The sequence below is a fragment of the Microcebus murinus genome, chromosome X (assembly GCF_040939455.1).
Source record: "Microcebus murinus isolate Inina chromosome X, M.murinus_Inina_mat1.0, whole genome shotgun sequence".
Lineage (NCBI taxonomy): Eukaryota > Metazoa > Chordata > Mammalia > Primates > Cheirogaleidae > Microcebus > Microcebus murinus.
In genome coordinates this window covers 31,743,263-31,762,697 of record NC_134136.1, presented here as the reverse complement: position 1 = coordinate 31,762,697, position 19,435 = coordinate 31,743,263, and the positions used below count along the sequence as shown (strand labels likewise).

At 44.5% G+C, this 19,435-nt stretch overlaps 1 protein-coding gene across 1 annotated transcript in view; it reads left to right on the top strand.

The window, feature by feature from the left end:
• Nucleotides 1–2,347: 2,347 nt before the first annotated feature.
• The window catches only part of NXF3 (nuclear RNA export factor 3), a 95,754-nt gene continuing 78,666 nt past the window's right edge, over nt 2,348–19,435 (top strand). Inside the window, exon 1 of the mRNA XM_075999133.1 lies at nt 2,348–2,480. Within this exon, the coding sequence (XP_075855248.1) occupies nt 2,348–2,480 (133 nt within the window). The remainder of the gene's footprint in view (nt 2,481–19,435) is intronic.

Sequence of the window (19,435 nt, the reverse complement as noted above, 5' to 3'; positions counted from 1 at the left end):
CTAACAGGTCCCGAATGGAACACGCCTCCGCCCTATAACCCTGGGGCAGCCTCTGCGGCTCTCCCGGCCCAGGCGGATGCGGGACCACTGGCAGCGGGGCCGGCCTATGGGACCAGACAGCGGGCTGGCCGAGCCACAGATCCAGAGCCCATAAAGGCGCTCCCTCTAAGGGCAGTGGGACCCCTGGGGGAGGATAGAACACAGACATTCCAATATTGGCCCTTCTCTACCAGTAATCTTTATAATTGGAAATCTCAAAACTCGAACTTCTCCGAGAATCCGAGAGACCTAATTAATCTTTTAGACTCTGTTCTTTTCACTCATCAGCCCACCTGAGATGACTGCCAGCAGTTGCTTAAGGTGCTCTTCACAACGGAGGAAAGAGAAAGGATTCAGGGGGAGGCGCGGAAGCTGGTTCCGGGGGAGGACGGCAGACCTACTACAAACCCGCGAACCATTGACCGAACTTTTCCCCTTGAACGGCCGCTTTGGGACTACAATGAGGCTGAAGGTAGGGAGCGTCTCCGGGTCTACCGCCAGACTCTTATGGCCGGTCTCTGTATGGCGGCGCGAAAGCCAACCAATTTGGCTAAGGTAAGAGATGTTCGTCAGGGGCCGGAGGAGAGCCCGGCAGCATACTTAGAGAGGATCATGGAGGCCTTCCGGCAGTACACCCCCATAGATCCCACTATGGAAGAGAGCAAGGCAGCTGTTATGATGGCGTTTGTCAATCAGGCAGCCCCCGACATTAGGCGCAAGGTGCAGAGGATAGATTGGGCGAGAAGACTCTGCAGGACCTGTTAAAAGTGGCAGAGAAGGTCTATAACAATAGAGAGACGCTAGAAGAGAGGTTAGAGAGGATCAGAAGAGAAGACAGGAAATTCCAAGCTGGGGAAGCACGGAAAGCAGAGAGATGGCTAAAATCCTGCTAGCTGCCACAAGAGGGGGACAGATAGGGTCAGAGGACAGAGAAAGGCCCTGGCGGGAGAGGCTAGGCAAGGATCAATGTGCCAATTGCAAGGAGCATGGGCATTGGGCCCGAAGGTGCCCCAAAAAGAAAGGGGGGCGAAGACTCAGAGGTCCTGAGAAAGTCATAGTTGCAGGACAGGTGACAGACGAATAGGGAAGACGGGGTTTGGTCCCCCTCCCCGAACCTAGGGTAACTTTGCAAGTGGAGGGGAACCCAGTCAGCTTCCTCATAGACACAGGAGCAGAACATTCGGTACTAACAGAAGACACAGGAAAATTGTCCAGCAGGACCAGTTGGGTGCAGGGGGCAACAGGAGCCAAACTATATCGATGGACCACACAGCAGAGATTAGATTTGGGCTCAGGACAAGTGAGTCACGCCTTTATGGTCATCCCTGAATGTCCCACACCACTACTGGGAAAAAATATACTTACCAAACTTAAGGCCCGAATTCACTTTGAGGAAGAGGAAATAATAATAACTGATAATAAAGGCAATCTCATCAACAGCCCCCGGGTCACTCAGATCCTGACCCTGACACAGGCAGATAAATATAGACTGTATCAGCCCATAAAAAGCAGAGAGGAAGGCATAGAACAATGGCTCTATAAATTTCCCATGGCGTGGGCCGAGACAGGGGGCACAGGATGGGCAAAACACCGGCCGCCTCTTTACATTGAGTTAAAATCTGGAGCCGAGCCAGCCCGAGTCAGACAGTACCCCATGTCCCAGGAAGCCAGAGTGGGAATTACGCCCCACATTCAGAGACTCCTAGACAGTAGGATTCTCCGGAAATGCCAGTCGGCCTAGAACACCCCCCTGCTGCCGGTAAAGAAACCGGGGGGTAAGGACTATAGGCCTGTGCAAGACCTCAGGGAAGTCAATGCAAGGGCCCTAGATATCCACCCTACAGTCCCTAACCCCTATACTCTGTTGAGCTCTCTCTCTCCCACGCTGTCTTGGTATACCGTCCTAGACCTAAAAGATGCCTTCTTTAGCCTGGCGGTGGCAACACGCAGCCAGGAGATTTTCGCCTTTGAGTGGCAGGACAACGAGAGAGGAATTCATGGGCAGCTGACGTAGACGAGACTGCCCCAGGGGTTTAAAAACTCACCTACCCTGTTCAACGAGGCCCTCCATGATGACCTGGGTGAGTACCGAACTAATCACCCAGAGGTGACTCTGCTGCAGTACGTAGATGACTTGCTGTTAGCTGCACCTAACCCCCAGGCCTGCCTAGAGGGCACCAAAGACTTACTAAAAGTATTAGGCGAGTTGGAGTACCGAGCCAGTGCAAAAAAGGCTCAAATTTGCAAAGATAAAGTCATCTATTTGGGATATAAAATAAAGGGTGGCCAAAGGTAGCTTACTGAGGCAATGAAGCAGACTGTGTTGGGGATACCCACTCCAGCCTCAAGCCGAAAACTGAGGGAGTTCCTGGGGTCGGTGGGCTACTGCCGCCTCTGGATTCCGGGGTTTGCGGAAAAGGCTCGACCTCTGTATAAAGGGTGTAAGGCGGAGCAAGCATGGGAGTGGACTGTGCAAATAGAAGACGCTTTTCAGGCCCTGAGGGCAGCCATGCTAGAAGCCCCAGCCCTCCCTGATCCTACCAAAGAGTTTCACCTGTTCATAGACGAGAAGAGGGGAATAGCCAAGGGGGTACTCACGCAGGCCCTGGGACCCTAGAAGAGACCGGTGGCGGCGGGGTGGCCAGCGTGCTTGCGAATCATCGCAGCCACAGCCCTGTTGGTCAAAGACGCTAATAAGCTCACCCTAGGGCAGCGGCTGCAGATCACCACCCCACATGCCATAGAGGGGGTCCTGAAGCAGCCACCGGGACGGTGGATCACAAATGCGAGGCTGACACACTACCAGGGGCTTCTGTTAGACGCACCCCGCATCGAGTTCCGGACCCCTGCCACCTTAAATCCGGCTACGCTTCTGCCAACCCCCGATGCAGCCGCACCTTAGCATGATTGCCTTGAAATCCTAGCTGAGACCCAGACGACCCGTAGAGACTTAAAGGATCGCCCCCTCCCAGGTAGCGACCTGACCTGGTTCACGGACAGAAGCAGTTTCATCCGGGACAGACGCAGGTACGCAGGGGCGGCCATAGTAGATGACCAAGGTAAACTTGTCTGGGCGGCATGCCTTCCGCAAGGGACATCTGCTCAGAAGGCAGAGCTAATAGCGCTGACAGAGGCTCTTAGCCGGGCCCGAAGAAAAAGGCTGACGGTGTACACTGACAGCCGCTATGCCTTTGAGACTGTGCACATACATGGGGCCCTCTACAAGGAAAGGGGCTTCATCACGGCAGAAGGAAAGGAAATTAAGCACAAGCCTAAAATACTCCACCTACTAGAGGCTGTTTTGCTGCCAAAGGCAGTGGCGGTAGTCCATACCCCGGGACACCAGAGCGGGGATTCAGTAGAAGCACGGGGCAATCAGAGAGCAGACGCTAAAGCTAAAAAGGCTGCAGAAGGCACTCCGCAGCCAAACATCCTGCACCTTAGCCTGCCACCCCCAGGCATGGGACGGTTGCCTCCTTGGCCGGACTATTCCAGTGTAGATGAGGTCTGGGCCTCAGAGCAGCTACATGCGAGCAAAAGTGAAGATGGCTGGCTGCGGGACGAAGGGCATCGCCTAATAGTGCCAGGACTCTTAAGACGCCACCTGTTAGAACACCTGCATCAGACCACACATCTAGAGAAGAGAAAGATGCTGCAACTGCTGGACACTGCTCAACTAAGGTTCAGGTCACAAGGACGGGTTGCAAATGACATCATCAGAAACTGCCGAGCCTGTCAGGTTATGCAGCCAGAGAGGATCAGAGGGACCCACGCAGGTACGAGGGAAAGGGGGAGGCAGCCAGGACTATTTTAGAAAGTAGATTTCACAGAGGTCAAGCCTGAGAGGTTTGGGTATTGTTATTTACTAGTCATGGTAGATACGTTCTCAAAATGGGTAGAAGCCTTCCCTACAAAAAGAGAGACTGCTTTAACAGTAGCCAAGAAAATATTAGAAGAAATAGTCCCCAGGTATGGACTGCCAGAAGAGATAAAATCAGATAATAGACCTGCATTTGTCAGTCAGGTTAGTCAAGGGCTGGCCTGGGCTATAAAGATAGATTAAAAATTACATTGTGCATATAATCCCCAGAGCTCTGGGCAGGTAGAGCAAATAAATAGAACAATAAAAGAGACCCTGACTAAATTGGCCCTAGAGACTGGCAGAGACTGGGTGACCCTCCTTCCCTTCGCCCTGTTCCGAGCCCGGAACACCCCATATCACTTGGGTTTAACCCCTTTTGAAATCATGTACGGCACACCCCCTCCTGTAGTTCCTAGGATGAGCCCTGAGGCTCTTCCGGGACATCCCAAAGAAGTGTTACAAGCGGTGCAGGCTCTGCAATGGGTCCATAGTCAAATATGGCCAGCCCTCCGTGCTATCTACTGGCCAGAAGAGGAGGGTGCTGGATACCTGTTTCACCCACACCAGCCGGGGGACTGGGTGTGGGTGAAACGGCATAACAGCAGAACCCTTGAGCCAAAATGAAAGGGCCCTTTTCAAACTATCCTTGTTACCCCCACTGCTCTTAAGGTCGACAAAATAGCGACCTAGATACACCACTCCCACGTGAGACCTGCCAGTAAGAGCGACCAAAAGTGTCAAGACCAGTAGAAAGCAACAGTAGACCCAAAGAACCCATTAAAGACCAGGCTGACTCGAGTAGCAGCGGCGTCGGGAGAAGCCTGCTGATCCTTATTCCTCTTGGGCTACTGGTTGTGCTATCTAAACTTAGACTTGGGGCTGTAGCGCCCAGAGACTAGACTTCGCTGCAGAGATGTATGCGGGGTTAGTTTTATATCTCCTACATAAGTGCTTTAGGGGCATTTTGCTTATGGGCGGGAGTGTTGCAGTTGTGATAAATAATTTCAATCCTCACAAACCTCATAACCTGACATGAAAAATTACCAACCAAAAAACCCACGAGGTCTAGAATGTGACTTCCGGCGTGGCCCCCTTAAACAGTTAGTGGCCAGACCTATATTTTAACTTAAAAGAGGTTAGCCCCCTAGAAGAAATAGGGGCACCCGGGTCCTGGATAGAAGACGAAATGGGGAGAGCAGCGTAGAGGCAGGGCCAAAGGCGAGTGTCCATGAGCAGAAATGGTTTCTTTGCATGCCCGGGGTTCCGATCCCCAAAAGACAATCGCCGTTGCAGAATTGTTAATCATTATTGTGCTAAATGGGACTGTGTAACCACAAATGACGGGGAGTAGAAATGGCAAGTAGAACCTCTCCTTGTTAAAATGTCCTATGTCCAACCTTGTACCAGAGACAGGTATACTGAGGACTGTAACCTAATAAGGGTAAAATTTACAGAAGAAAGAAAGAGAGATAAGCGGTAAATAACAAGACTCTCGTGAGAGATATGCCTCTACCATAGACCATACCTTTGCTCACTGATGTATATCAAACTTAAGGTTACCCCGCTCCCAGTAGCAGTAGGACCCAACCAGGTACTACATCCACGGCCAGTCACTGTCTGTCCCGGCCCTGTGGCACCCCGTACCCCCTCCAACACAGGGATTCCCCAAACACAACTGGCTGACACAGGCAGTCCCCGAGGCTCATTGTCCAATGGAGAGCCTACAGATCCCCTATAGAAAATGCTGACAGCAGCATACGAGACACTAAACTGTACAAATCCCAATGCCACAAAGGCCTGTTAGTTGTGCTATAATGTAAGGCCCCCCTTTTATGAGGCGGTGAGGTTAGCCACTTATTTTAACCTCTCTTCAGAAGACTCCCCTAAAATGTGTCAATGGGACCATAGGGGCCCTGGACTCACCCTCCAGTCGGTTCTTGGCAAAGGTACCTGTCTAAGAACAGTGCCTCCCAGCCATGCACAACTCTGTGCCGAGGGTAACAAGACAATAGATCGATCTAAAGGGACAAAGTAGGTCATTCCTGGGCCAAGTAAATAATAGATTTGCTCCCAAAACAGTCTAACCCCTTGCCTTAGTCTATCCATTTTCAATGGGTCTAAAGATTACTGTATAATGGTGTTAGTGTTCCCAAAAATAATATACCACACTAAAGAGACAATGTATGAGGGCATAGTAGGGCAAAGAGTCACTAACCTAATTTTTAAAAGAAAAAGAGAGCCCATCACAGCCATAACCCTGGCTACTCTTTTTGGCTTAAGAGCGATAAGAGCAGGAACTGGTATCTCTTCTCTGGCAATGCAGCGAAGAGGGTTTCATAGCCTGAGGGCAGCTGTTAATAAAGATATAGCGAGAATAAAAGAGTCGATCTCGCACCTAGAGAAGTCACTAACCTCCCTATCCGAGGTAGTGCTCCAGAACCGGAGGGGGTTAGATCTAGTGTTCCTCCAGCAAAGAGGACTGTGTGCTGCCCTCAGAGAAGAATGTTGTTTCTATGCAGACCATACGGGAGTTGTTAGAAAATCTATGGCTAGGGTCAGAGAAGGACTCGCCCGCCGCAAACGAGAACACAAACAGCAAGCAGGCTGGTTTGAGTCCTGGTTTAACAGTTCCCCTTGGTTAACTACGTTAATATCTACCCTACTAGGCCCACTCATTATATTACTCTTAGTCCTCACATTTGGGCCTTGTCTAGTTAATAGACTAGTGACATTTATAAAAGAACAGATAAACACTGTCCAACTACTAGTATTGCAACAACAATATCAGCAGCTACAGTCAAGAGATATAGAACTAGAGCACCTAAGAGACCTTGAGGACGAGCAAGAGTGCTCGTCTGCTACCTAGAGAAAGGGGGGGAATGTAGGGCGGAAGAATTTGTAGGACAGAGGAAGGGCAGAAGAGTTTTTCCAATTGTCGAAAATTTACTTGGGTGGGGCAATGAGCTAACCGCAAACCTTTGCTTCTGGTCATTGCTTGCTTGCTACATCGCTGTAAGGGGAATTATGGGATGAGGTCATTAAAGCACGAGTGACTGGCCCATCAAGCAATAGAGGGCAACCAACCCGCCAATTATTTCAAAAGGCAATAGTGGGCAACCAATCATTTTAAAGGTCAACGCATAATCCATGGTAGTCGGCGTGTGCGCGGCTTGTGCACCATAGAGATAAAAGGCATGCTGTTGTTCCGGTCGGGGTCCTTGCCTGCGAGAGTGGCCACTGCATTGGTTCTCTGGGGCTTGGACCCTGGCTAGCCAGAAAATAAACCTCCTCTTGTGTGATTGCATCCTCAACGTCTCTGCTTTTCTGTCCGGTGGGGCTGTAAAAAGTCGGTCCCTAACAACATGGTTGAGTATTAATATAAGAGGGAAAACTCTATGGTAATTATTATTTTTTAAAATACTGCTAGGTGTGGTGGCTTACACCTATAAATCCCAGTGACTCAGGAGGTTGAGGTGGGAGGATAACTTGAGGCAAGGAGTTCGAGATCAGCCTGGGCAACATAGCAAGACCCCTGTCGCTAAAAAAAATGAAAAAAAATTAGCTACAGTTCACACCTGTAATCCCAGTTACTCGAGAGGCTGAGGCAAGAGGATCACTTGAGTCAAGGAGTTCGAGACTGCGGTGAAGCACGATTGTGCCACTACATTCCAGCCTGAGTGACAGAGAGAGACCCCATCTCTAAAAAACCTTTTTTAAAAAAGAAAAGACAAAATTCTTGTAATTGACATTTTAAACTAACACTTGCAAAATTTCTGGCATTAAAAAAATTTATTATAGAATCAATGAAAAACATGGTTACCAAGGAAGAATCCATATTACCATCTAAAATTGCGAGAAAGACATTCTACCAAGTGTACATTTCTGTATCCATCTGAGAGAAACATAGGAATTGCTGAATAATATTTATACAGTGAGAACAGTTTAGGCATATTTATTGCAAATACATACTAAAGTTCGAGTTCCTTCCTCAAGCTGGACAGGTCATTGCTTTCATCAAAAGAGGACATTGCTGGCCGGGCGCGGTGGCTCACACCTGTAATCCTAGCACTCTGGGAGGCTGAGGCGGGCGGATTGCTCAAGGTCAGGAGTTCGAAACCAGCCTGAGCAAGAGCAAGACCTCGTCTCTACTCTAAATAAAAAAGAAATTAATTGGCCAACTAATATACATAGAAAAAATTAGCCGGGCATGGTGGCGCATGCCTGTAGTCCCAGCTACTTGGGAGGTTGAGGCAGGAGGATCACTTGAGCCCAGGAGTTTGAGGTTGCTGTGAGCTAGGCTGACGCCATGGCACTCACTCTAGCCTGGGCAACAAAGTGAGACTTTGTCTCAAAAAAAAAAAAGAGGACATTGCTAAGATGGGCCTCTAGGACTACTACAAAGCATGTAGCTGCTGATGGCATGAAATTCTACCTGCTAAACCTCTTCTCCAACAGGAACATCAAAATGCCTTTTCTACTTTTAGACTGTTTTTTGAGCCTCATAGGCACTATTCCATAAACATTTTTATTTTTATGTTTTGTTTTGTTTTGTTTTGTTTTGTTTGAGACAGGATCTCACTCTGTCACTTAGGCTGGAGTGCAGTAGGGAGATCATAGTTCACTGTAACCTCAAACTCCTGGTCTCAAGCAATCCTCCTGCCTCAGCCTCCCCAAGTAGCTAGGACTACAGGCATGTGCCATCATGCCTGGCTAATTTTTAAATTTTTTGTAGAGACAGAGTCTAGCTATGTTGACCAGGCTGGTCCGAATTCCTGGCCTCAAGTGATCCTCCCCTCTCAACCTCCCAAAGTGCTAGGGTTACAGGCGGGTGTAAGCCACCATGCCAGGCCCATAACACATTTTTGTCCAGATCTATGAACTCACTTGAGCCAGGTATCTTATTCCACCAGGGATGCAAAGTTTTCAGAGTTTCCTGAGGACTGCTGCCCTTCAAATCTGGAGTAGAAGCTTCAGCAGCCATCGTGACCCGGTTCCTCAGAACCGCCTCCTTCAAAAACCTGATATGAGCTCAGGCACCTGCACCAAGAGCTGCCAAGAGAGAGAGAATCCAGCAATCCCTATGTTTATAGGAATAACTATATGCCTGGCACCATGCTAGGCCCTGGGCTAGTGACCAATGACACTGATACAATTGGGCAGTAATCATAATGACCAGAAGGTACAATGGCCTCACCAAGGCCTTTCTCTTATACTTTCCTCATCTATCCCCTAACAACAAATTCCAAAAGGAATAGGAAGTGGCCCAAATTCATACAGACATTCATGATCCCACAGTAACCACAGGGCTATGGGCTTGCACAGGTGTTGTCACTGAAGGTTCCAGCAATCCTGTGGTGAGCATTCTCATCCCCATTTTACAGAGGGGTTAGCTAGGCTCAGAGGGAGTCGTTACCTGTCTTCTCTCGCGCCAGGTCTCTGCATGGAAAGTAGCTCCAAAACACCCTGGAGCAGGATGCCACCCTCACTGGGGCCAGGAGGGTCCCACATCTCTCCCTCAGGAGACAGCGGGGCACAGAGTCCCAAAGCGGGAACGAACCGACTTGGACCCTGGGATCCCTTCGTCTCCTCACACCCCAGGGCTGTTCAGCCCCCACCGCGGTGCACCCCCACCCTCAGCTGAGTCCCAAACACTTGAAGGCGGGACACTACTTTTCCCTCCAGGCCACGCTGGTCTTTATTAAAAAGTCGTCACAGTCGCCTTAATGACGTCATGTTTCTATGGCAACCACGAAGTGTAGGCGGCTTCTATGGCAACCGCCACGCAGGGCCCTCTGTCCCTTTGTCTTTCTCTGAAAGCCAAAAACACTAATTAAATGAACTAGGCTGGGTCTCAAGCTACTGGCAGAACTCTACCCAGGTTGTTGGAACAAAGCATATCCCTGTTGTCAGGAGTTTCGTTTGCTTTAAAAGTGACAAGAGGGAAAGTATTATTAATACACAAAGATGTAGGGAGATATCCTAGAGTTCTTGCAGATAAGCCAGCCCGCTCACAGTGAATCCTTACTTCCTATAGAGTTACACCAGAAGGCCCCTGGTGTCTGATTGTCTCTCCTCCTGAGAAGTTAAGATTGCTCTCTGGGTTCAGGTGTTGTCAGCCTGATCCATTCATTATAGAATTTCCCATGTGCTTTTCACCTCATGTTTTTTGCATCTTCTGAAGATCATAGCCACAACTATATTTATTAAAATTTGTCAAAGAGTGATGTTCTCATTCTATATTTTCTTCTTTATTCATTAGCTGGAATTCTTCTATAAAACAAACTTTCAACAGCTGTAAGGCTACACTGACAATGGTATGCACAGCAAGGGTAGGATAAAAGCTTACCTTTTTTTGCAGTATTTCCACTTTTCAAAATAATGAGCTCTTTTCCTAGGAGCCTGCATAGGTGAGCAGTGAGCTTGTTTTGTTTATTTTTCTTTTGGCATGTCATCAGGAGTTCATAAATATTTATTAATATTTATCTGATGTGTTATAATCCACTGCAGTCATTATTTTATTTGTTCAAGTTGTTTTTTGCTTGGCAGGTGAGAGCCCCTTCAGATTGGCTTCTGAGTCTTTTTGACATGCTTTCTGGTATGATAGTTTGGTCCAGACTCATCTTTTAGAAAACTGTACCCTAGACCTGGAATCATCTATTTCTCCAAGGAAGCTTGGTTCCTTAAAGTGAGAAATGATTTTTAGAGGAATCAATCTGGTACCAGGATTTCTCATGGTTGCTGGGTTGATCATTGATTCTTACCTTTGTAGTGCATGGAGCCAGTAAATAGGTATTATATTTTAAGAGACTCAACATCATCAGCTCCCATCCTCACTACTCCTCTATCCCTGAATTTCTTATTTTATTTCAATTTAACAAATTTAAATTTAAATACTCACATGTGACTAATGACTACTGTATTATAAATCAGCAGCTCTACAAACTTCTGCTCCTTGCTTTTTTTCAGTTAGCAAGATATCGTAGAGATCACTCCATAGCATTATAGACAGTCAGATTTTATTGCTTTTTATAGCTGCATAGTACAGTACTCTCTGTTGTAGATGTACATTCAACCATCCTCCTATTTATTCAAACATGCTCCACAGAAGAGTACATCCTCCTACTGATGGATCTTTGTCTTATTTCTCGTTTTCTGCTGTTACAAATTGTTCTGCCAGGAGTGGCCTTGTGCTTATGCTTTTCTGTCTTCTCACATTGTTTCTTTGGATAGATTCTTCTTAGAAGAGAGACTTCTGGTTCCAAGAGTAAATGCCTACACAATTTTATCAGATAGCATTGAATCCCCTATATAGAGGTTTTTCTATCAAGCCAGCTACTGCATGATGGTGGAGAACAGGGTAAGGTCAGTGAATTTCATGCGCATAGGCCCACTGCCACACTTCATTTGCTGTGAAGTGAGCTCCTTGATCAGAAGCAATGCTGTATGTAATACCATGACAGTGGACAAGGCATTCTATAAGTTCACAGATGGTAGTTTGGGCAGAAGCACTGTATGCCAGGAAGGCAAATCCATATCCAGAATATTCCAGTAAGAACATACTCCAATAAGAACAAAATGCTACCCTTTCCATGTAAGAAGTGATACAATGTAATTAATCTGCCACCAGGTAGCTGACTGTTCACCCTATGGAATGGTGCCATATTAGGGACTCAGGATTGGTCTCTGATGCTATCAGACTCCGCCTTCATCAGTAGCTGTAGCCAAGTTGTCTTTTGTTAGTGGATGTCCATGTTGCTGAGGCAAGTGTAACCTCCATCCTTGCAATCAGGGACATTTTGTTCATGAGCCCATTGGGCAATGAAATGAGTGCTTAGAGAGAGAGGCTGACTGGTATCCACAAAAACAGGTCATGCTATCCACTTGATTATTAAAGTCTTCCTCTCCTGAGGTACCCTTTCATGAGCATTCACATTGGACGAAAAACAATTTCATGTTTTCTCACCCTGTTATGTTATGAGTCTCTGGATCCTATTTAAATTGTATGTTTTAGCAAGTTCTCTGTGATACCATTCCAGTGGAGGAAGGGTGTTATCATCTCATAACAGCCAGATAGGGATAAAACTTCAGGTTCCCCAAATTGCCTCTCTGATACCAGCTCAGAGGGTGGAAAGGGGAGATTGGTTACAGTCAGGTGATTGTTGAATCCATGCTCCCCACCTAGCCTTGCTGGCATGCTGTTGGCGGAGCTGTGTTTCATTTTGTGGTGCTTGGCTGGAGTACAGCAGTTAGGTTCTAAAAGCTTTCTTTCCTATTAGATGTTTTTTCCTAGTTCTTTGTCTAGATACAGACTTTCACAGTTATATTTGTTTTACTTATAATATACAGCTGCTCTTTCTGGTCCCCAAAGCAGAAGTCTTTTCCTTCCATTTCTAATATAATTAAAATTTACATATTAGCATTCCCCCCTTTCTTGAATAAAAAGGTGCTAATCACATTTTTGTGTACATTGACTTTTTCACTTAACATTATATCCTGGAGATCCCTCCATAGCCCCATGCAGAGATTTTTCATCATTATTCTATTTTTGTCTTTTTTTTTTTTTTTTGAGGCAGAGTCTCTCTCTCTGTCACCCCATGTAGAGTGCAGTAGCATTATCATAGCTCAACTTGAACTCCTGGGCTCGAGTGATCTAACCGCCTGAGCCTCCTGAGTAGCTGGGACTACAGGCATACCCAACACACCGGCTAATTTTTTCTAGTTTTAGTAGAGGCGGGGTCTCGCTCTTGCTCAGCCTGGTCTTGAACTCCTGCTCTCAAGGGACTTTCCCACCTTGGCCTCCCAGAGTGCTGTGGTTACAGGTGTGAGCCACCACGATTTTCATCATTATTCTTTACACTGTACTTAATTCACATCATTGTGTGGTTGTAGAACAGTTTATTCATCTATCACACAAGTGATGGATATTTATGTTATTTCTATTCTCCTGCTATATAACCACTGCAACAAATATCTATATCTACATCGGCAAACTTTTTGTGTCATTGCCAGTATATCTTTAGGAAATGGGGCTTCTGAGTCAAAGTGTAAGAGCATAAATAATTGTGCTAGATATTATCAAATTTCCCCTCATAGTGGTTGTATTAGTTTCCTATGTCTACTATAACAAATAACCACAGTATTGGTGTCTATAAACAACAAATATTTATTCTCTCACAGTTCTGAAGGCCAAAAGTGCAAAATGAGTTTAACTGGTCCAAAACGAGTTTTACTGGTCCAAAACTAAGGTACTAGTAGGACTATGCTTTTTCCAGGGTCTCTAGAGAAGAATCCATTTCTTGCCTTTTCCAGCTTCTGGTGGCTGCTTGTGTTCCTTGAGTGGTGGCTGCACTGCTCCATTCTCTGCATCCTTAGCCACACTGCCTCCTTCCCCTCCGTCTGTGTCAAATCCCCCTCTGCCATTTTCTTAGAAGGACAATGGGGATTGCATTTAGGGCCCATCTGGATAATCCAGTACAATCTCATTTCAAGATCCTTAATTTAGCCATATCTGCAAAGACCCTTTTTTTATATAAGTAATATTTTCAGGTTCCAAGCATTAAGACATACCCTTGAGGCCAGTTTTATGCCTATTACAGTAATCATACCATTTTCCATCTCTTTGAACAGTTTATGAAAACATGTTTTTTTACTTTCTCACCAACTGACTGTGTTGACAAACTTTTGAATATTTGACAATCTACTAGTTGAGAAATGGTATCTTATTATAGTTTTAATTATATCTCTCTTACTTAAACCAAGTTTTAGCCTCTTTGCATTTTTTTTCTGTTAACTGTTCATATTTCTTACATGTTTTTGGTATAGTAGTTTCTAATGCCTCTATATTTTAAAAGTTTTTATATATAAAGGATATCAGTACTTTGTTGGCAATATTAGTTGAATATTTTTCACAATGTCTTCTTACTTTGCTAGCATGTTTTTTGCCATGCAAAGTTCTTACTATGATTGTTTTTAATTTTTTTTTTTTTTTTTTGAGACAGAGTCTCACTTTGTTGCCCAGGCTAGAATGAGTGCCGTGGCATCAGCCTAGCTCACAGCAACCTCAAACTCCTGGGCTCAAGCGATCCTCCTGCCTCAGCCTCCCAAGTAGCTGGGACTACAGGCATGCGCCACCATGCCTGGCTAATTTTTTTCTATATATTTTTAGTTGGCCAATTAATTTCTTTCTATTTATAGTAGACACGGGGTCTCCCTCTTGTTCAGGCTGGTCTTGAACTCCTGACCTCGAGCAATCCACCAGCCTCGGCCTCCCAGAGTGCTAGGATTACAGGCATGAGCCACTGCGCCCGGCCTGTTACTATGATTTTTATGTAGTCAAATTTATTAATCGTTTTCCTTAGTACCCTTGAATTTTTTGAGTGATACTTAGGAAAGTTTCTTCTATTCCCAGATTTTTGAGGAATTCACCCATGCTTTCTTCTAATACTTTATGGATTTATTTTTTACATTTAAATCTGAACTCTTTAGGATTTATAGTGATGTAAGATTGAGAGATAGATCCCTTGATACCTTTTTAGCCATATGACTACCTAGTTATCACAATACCACTTTGTAAATCACCCATCATATGTCCACGGATTTGAAGTATTACCTTAATTATATTCTAAATTTTCAAATATAATTGGGTTTATATGTCAGTATTTTGTATATTGTTTCATTCATCTTTCTATCTATCTATGGGCCAATACCACACTCTTATATCATGTTTACTTAGTTATATGTCTTAGTATCTGATAGGACCAGCTGCCATTCCTCCCATCACTCTTCTTTTTCAGGGTTTATCTGATTATTCTTGCTATTTATTCTGCCAGATAAATTTGATAATCAACTTGTCTAAATCCATTTAAAAAGTTAATGATATTTTAATTAAGATTACATTGAATTAATAAATTTACTCAGGGAAATCCGCATGTCAATGATATTGAGTTGAAGTAAATCAAAATATTTGACCCCAAAATATACTTCTTTGACATACTTCAAGATGACTATTCAGACAAGCTGGAAATAAAATACAAAAAGACTGAAAAGCTGTCTTTTGTGGGGGAGATTTGAATCTGTAGAGAAAATTTGTATGATGCAGAAGAGTTTTCTCTTAGTCCTTCCTTTGTCTGATTCAGGAAAGATTAACTGAGAATCTGACACTTTCAAAGGTCTGAAAGAAACATTTATCATCTATTCTCTCGGGCTGCTACCTATGAGATTTCATCTACATAACAAGACAACCTTTGCTAGCTAGGCCTCCTTTTCTCCCCCTCCCATAACCTGTCTTGCCAAGATCCAAGCCCCCATTGTTTCTGTAACCTCAAGATGGTATATGATTCTCAACCCCATTAGGGGGTAGGGGGTAATCACTCTGTAGTTCTCCCATGTATGCATGTTAATAAATTTGTATGCCATTTCTCCTATTAATCTGCATTTTATCAATTGATTTTTTAGTGAACCTTCAAAGAGTGAAAGGTAAGTTTTCCCTTGGCTTCTGCAGATATCACTGAACCAAACTGGAATCCACTCACCTGGCACAGTAAAGCCAGACACTGATGCTGAGATTTGCAATGCAAGAAAAAGGCATTTACAGCATGGTGCAAAGCTAGGAGAACAGGCGGCTAATGCTTAAGGCCTGAACTCCCCAGTGGCTTACAAGCAAAGGTTTGTAAGATTTAAAGGCCAGGGTACATTTCAGGAAAGGAGATATTGCAGCAAAATTGTATCTCAATACATGAAGTTCATACATTGGTTTGTCCAATGTAGGATATCTTGAAATTAGGGCTTACGGGTCATAGGTAGATTCAGAGATTCTTTGATTAGCAGTTAATTAAGGAAGCAAGGCCTTGTCTAAAACTTGGAGTCAGCAGAAAGGAATGTTAAGGTTTGGCCTGTGAATGTGACTTTCTCTAGGCCCCTCAGGAAGATAGTTATTTATTTTCGTTAACATGCTCCTCAGAAAAGTAACAGGAAGAAAATTAGAACAAAGAATGGCAGTCAGAGTTCAGTCTTTAGTTCCCCCTTATCTGAGGTCTACGTGACAGTGGTTGGTATTTTCCATCTGGTGGGAGGTTTTTTTTTTTGTTGTTTTTTGTTTTGAGACAAAGTCTTGCTTTGTTGCCAAGGCTAGAGTGAGTGCTGTGGCGTCAACCTAGCTCACAGCAACTTCAAACTCCTGGGCTCAAGCAATCCTACTGCCTCAGCCTCCCAAGTAGCTGGGACTACAGGCATGTGCCACCATGCCTGGCTAATTATTTTTCTATATACATTAGTTGGCCAATTAATTTCTATTTATAGTAGAGACGGGGGTCTCACTCTTGCTAAGGCTGGTTTTGAACTCCTGACCTTGAGCAATCCACCCACCTCAGCCTCCCAGAGTGCTAGGATTACAGGCGTGAGCCACCGCAGCCGGCTCTGGTGGGAATTTTAATAAAGCAACTCAAGAAATTTAGTTTCCGTAGAAAATCAAAACACCTTGTGACTCTGGCTTGCTTGGGATACTATTGTTACTATCTTCTTGCTTATGAGGTTCTCATTTCCTTTTCAAGGCTAGCTAGGTGTCTGAATTTCCCTTGAAGGGCTTTGAGATTTTCCTTTATTTCCATGCTTGGGAGTCCTGAGAGCCCTAGGAGGATCCCTGCTCTTTCTCACAGAGTCTTCTTCCCCAAAAATATCATTTGTTTTTCTATTTGTTCAAGTCTAGTTTTGTGTTTTATATAGGTGATAAATATTGGTTCTTAAGTTTATATCCAATTGTTTTAGTCTGTTTGTGCTACTATAACAAACTCCTGAGACTGGGCAATCTATAAATAATAGAAATTTATTTTTCACAGTTCTGGAAACTGGAAGTCCAAGATCAAGGCGCTGGCAACTGGCAGTTTCAGTGTCTGGCTTTAAAGGCCCAGTCTGTGCTTCAAAGATGGTGCTACTTTGCTGCATCCTCTGGAGGGGAGGAACACCATGTCCTCACATGCCATAAGGCCTAAGGCCAAGAGAAGCTAATGCTGCATGAAGCCTCTTTGTTAAGGGTCTTAATCCCATTCACGAAGAAGGATCCTGAAAGGGCAGCCTTGCAGAAAATAACAGGAAAATATTCCACAATTTCCCCAATAACAGCTAAAGATCAATCATGAGCTCCTCTCCTCCCCTCCCCTCCCCTCCTCCCCCCTCCTCCCCCCTCCTCCCCCCTCCTCCCCCCTCCTCTCCTCCCCTCCCTTCTCCTCCCCCCTCCCCTCCCCTCCCCTCTCTCCCCCTAGCTGCCTAGCTGACAGGCAGAACCCTGTGGGGATTCTGTTTTTGCAACATCTGAAAAGAGCCTAACAGACAGAAAGGAAATGTAAATCTTTCTCCTTACATTTGCCAGAAACTGCTTTTTTTGTAGAATTTGATTTACAACCTTGGAGTTCCTGAACAACAGCAGGATATAAGCTTCAGGCTTCAGCCATATCGCCAGTCACATCTCCTGTGATAATCCCATCTCCAAAACAAAGGCAGGGGAGCCAACTCTTGGACTTTGAAATTCTCACCACCCATTTCTGTTATCAGCTCACTTCCAGCAAGAAAGAAAGGAACAGACACAACAGTTTCTCAACTGTATCCCACTAATTTACAACCTTCCCCTAAATAAAAAGCCTGAATATCTAGTTCTCTCTGCCAACACTATCTCCCTGTCTTTAACCATGTTGGCCTTTTCTGCCTGGGAAAAGTAAAATAAACGTCTTCTTTCTATCCTAATCTTTGTCTAAAGAAATCTTTCTGAAAACCCGTGTGCACTAGCTCACACCCTAACCTTATACCCTTACAGATTCCTCATGGCCTAATGACCCCTTAAAGGCTCCACCTCTTATTATTATCAGATTGACTATTAAGTTTCAACACCTGGATTTTGTAGGGTATACATTCAGACCATAGTACCAATCATTTGCCTTTCTTCCATTATATCTTCTAATTTGTGAAGGCTATTGATTTTGGATATTGGTAGTATAACCTGCTATTTTGCTAAATTCTCTTTTTGGCTGTAGCAATTTTTCTGTTTTTTTTCTTTTTTCAATGTGTTACCATATCATCAGTAAATATAGAGATATTTTCCACACTTTATGCTTTAATTGTGAGATTGTTCACTTGCATTGGATAATACTTTCCACACAATATCAAACATTAGAAAAGATAAGTGGGCATCTTTCCTTAAACTTGTTTGTAGCTGGAATGCCTCCACTATTTCTTCATTAAGTAGGATGCTGGCTTTTTGGCTGAGATGTGTGTACATATTACCATACTGAGAAATTATCTACCTATTTCTTTTATTGAAATTTTAAAAAATATAAGCAAATACCTTGTCAGTATCTATGAAGATGATCACATGATTTTCTCCTTGGTTCTATTAGTACAATACATTATACAAATACATTTCCTTATAGTGAAACATCTTTGTGCTCTTAGAATAAGCTCCACAATGTCATAATCTATTTTTTTGTGCTGGATTGTGCTTATTAACATTTTATTTAAAGGCATTCCTTCACATTCGTATATGAAATTGGTCAGTAAATTTCATTTGTGATGTAATTGTGGTAGGTTTTTGGAATCAATTATGTACTTGCTTCATCATAAGGATTTGAAGATTTCCTCTTTCCTATCCGCTTGGAGTAGTTTAAGAAGCAAGAAGATGGCCCGGCATGGTGGCTCACCTCTGTAATCCTAGCACTCTGGGAGGCCAAGGCAGGAGGATCGCTTGAGGTCAGGAGTTTGAGACCAGCCTGAGCAAGAGCGAGACCCTGTCTCTACTAAAAAAAAAAATAGAAAGAAATTAGCAAGACAACTAAAAATATATATAAAAATATTAGCCGGCCTGGTGGCATATGCCTATCGTTCCAGCTACTCTGGAAGCTGTGGCAGTAGGATCACTTGAGCCCAGGAGTTTGAGGTTGCTGTGAGCTAGGCTGACGCCACGGCACTCACTCTACCCTGGGCAACAGAGTGAGGCTCTGTCTCAAAAATCTCAAAAAAAACAAACAAACAATAAGATTATTTTACCTTTAAAACTTTGCTAGAATTCTCCTCTGGAAAGATCTTTCCCTGGTGGTTTCTCCGTGAGAGAGCTCTTTATCCAATTCTCTCTTTTATGTAACTGCTTGCTTTGGACTTTATGTCTCTACTGGGGTCAATTTTGGTAAGAAGCATTTTTTTTCTAGAAATTTATCCTTTCATCTGTTTTCAAATGTATTTGAATAAAGTTGTACACATTATTAACTTAATTGTGTTAAAAATTCCTTTCTTGGCTGGGCGTGGTGGCTCACTCCTGTAATCCTAGCTCTCTGGGAGGCCGAGGCAGGCAGATTGCTCAAAGTCAGGAGTTCGAAACCAGCCTGAGCAAGAGCAAGACCCCGTCTCTACTATAAATAGAAAGAAATTAATTGGCCAACTAATATATAGAGAAAAAATTAGCCAGGCATGGTGGCGCATGCCTGTAGTCCCAGCTACTCGGGAGGCTGAGGCAGGAGGATTGCTTGAGCCCAGGAGTTTGAGGTTGCTGTGAGC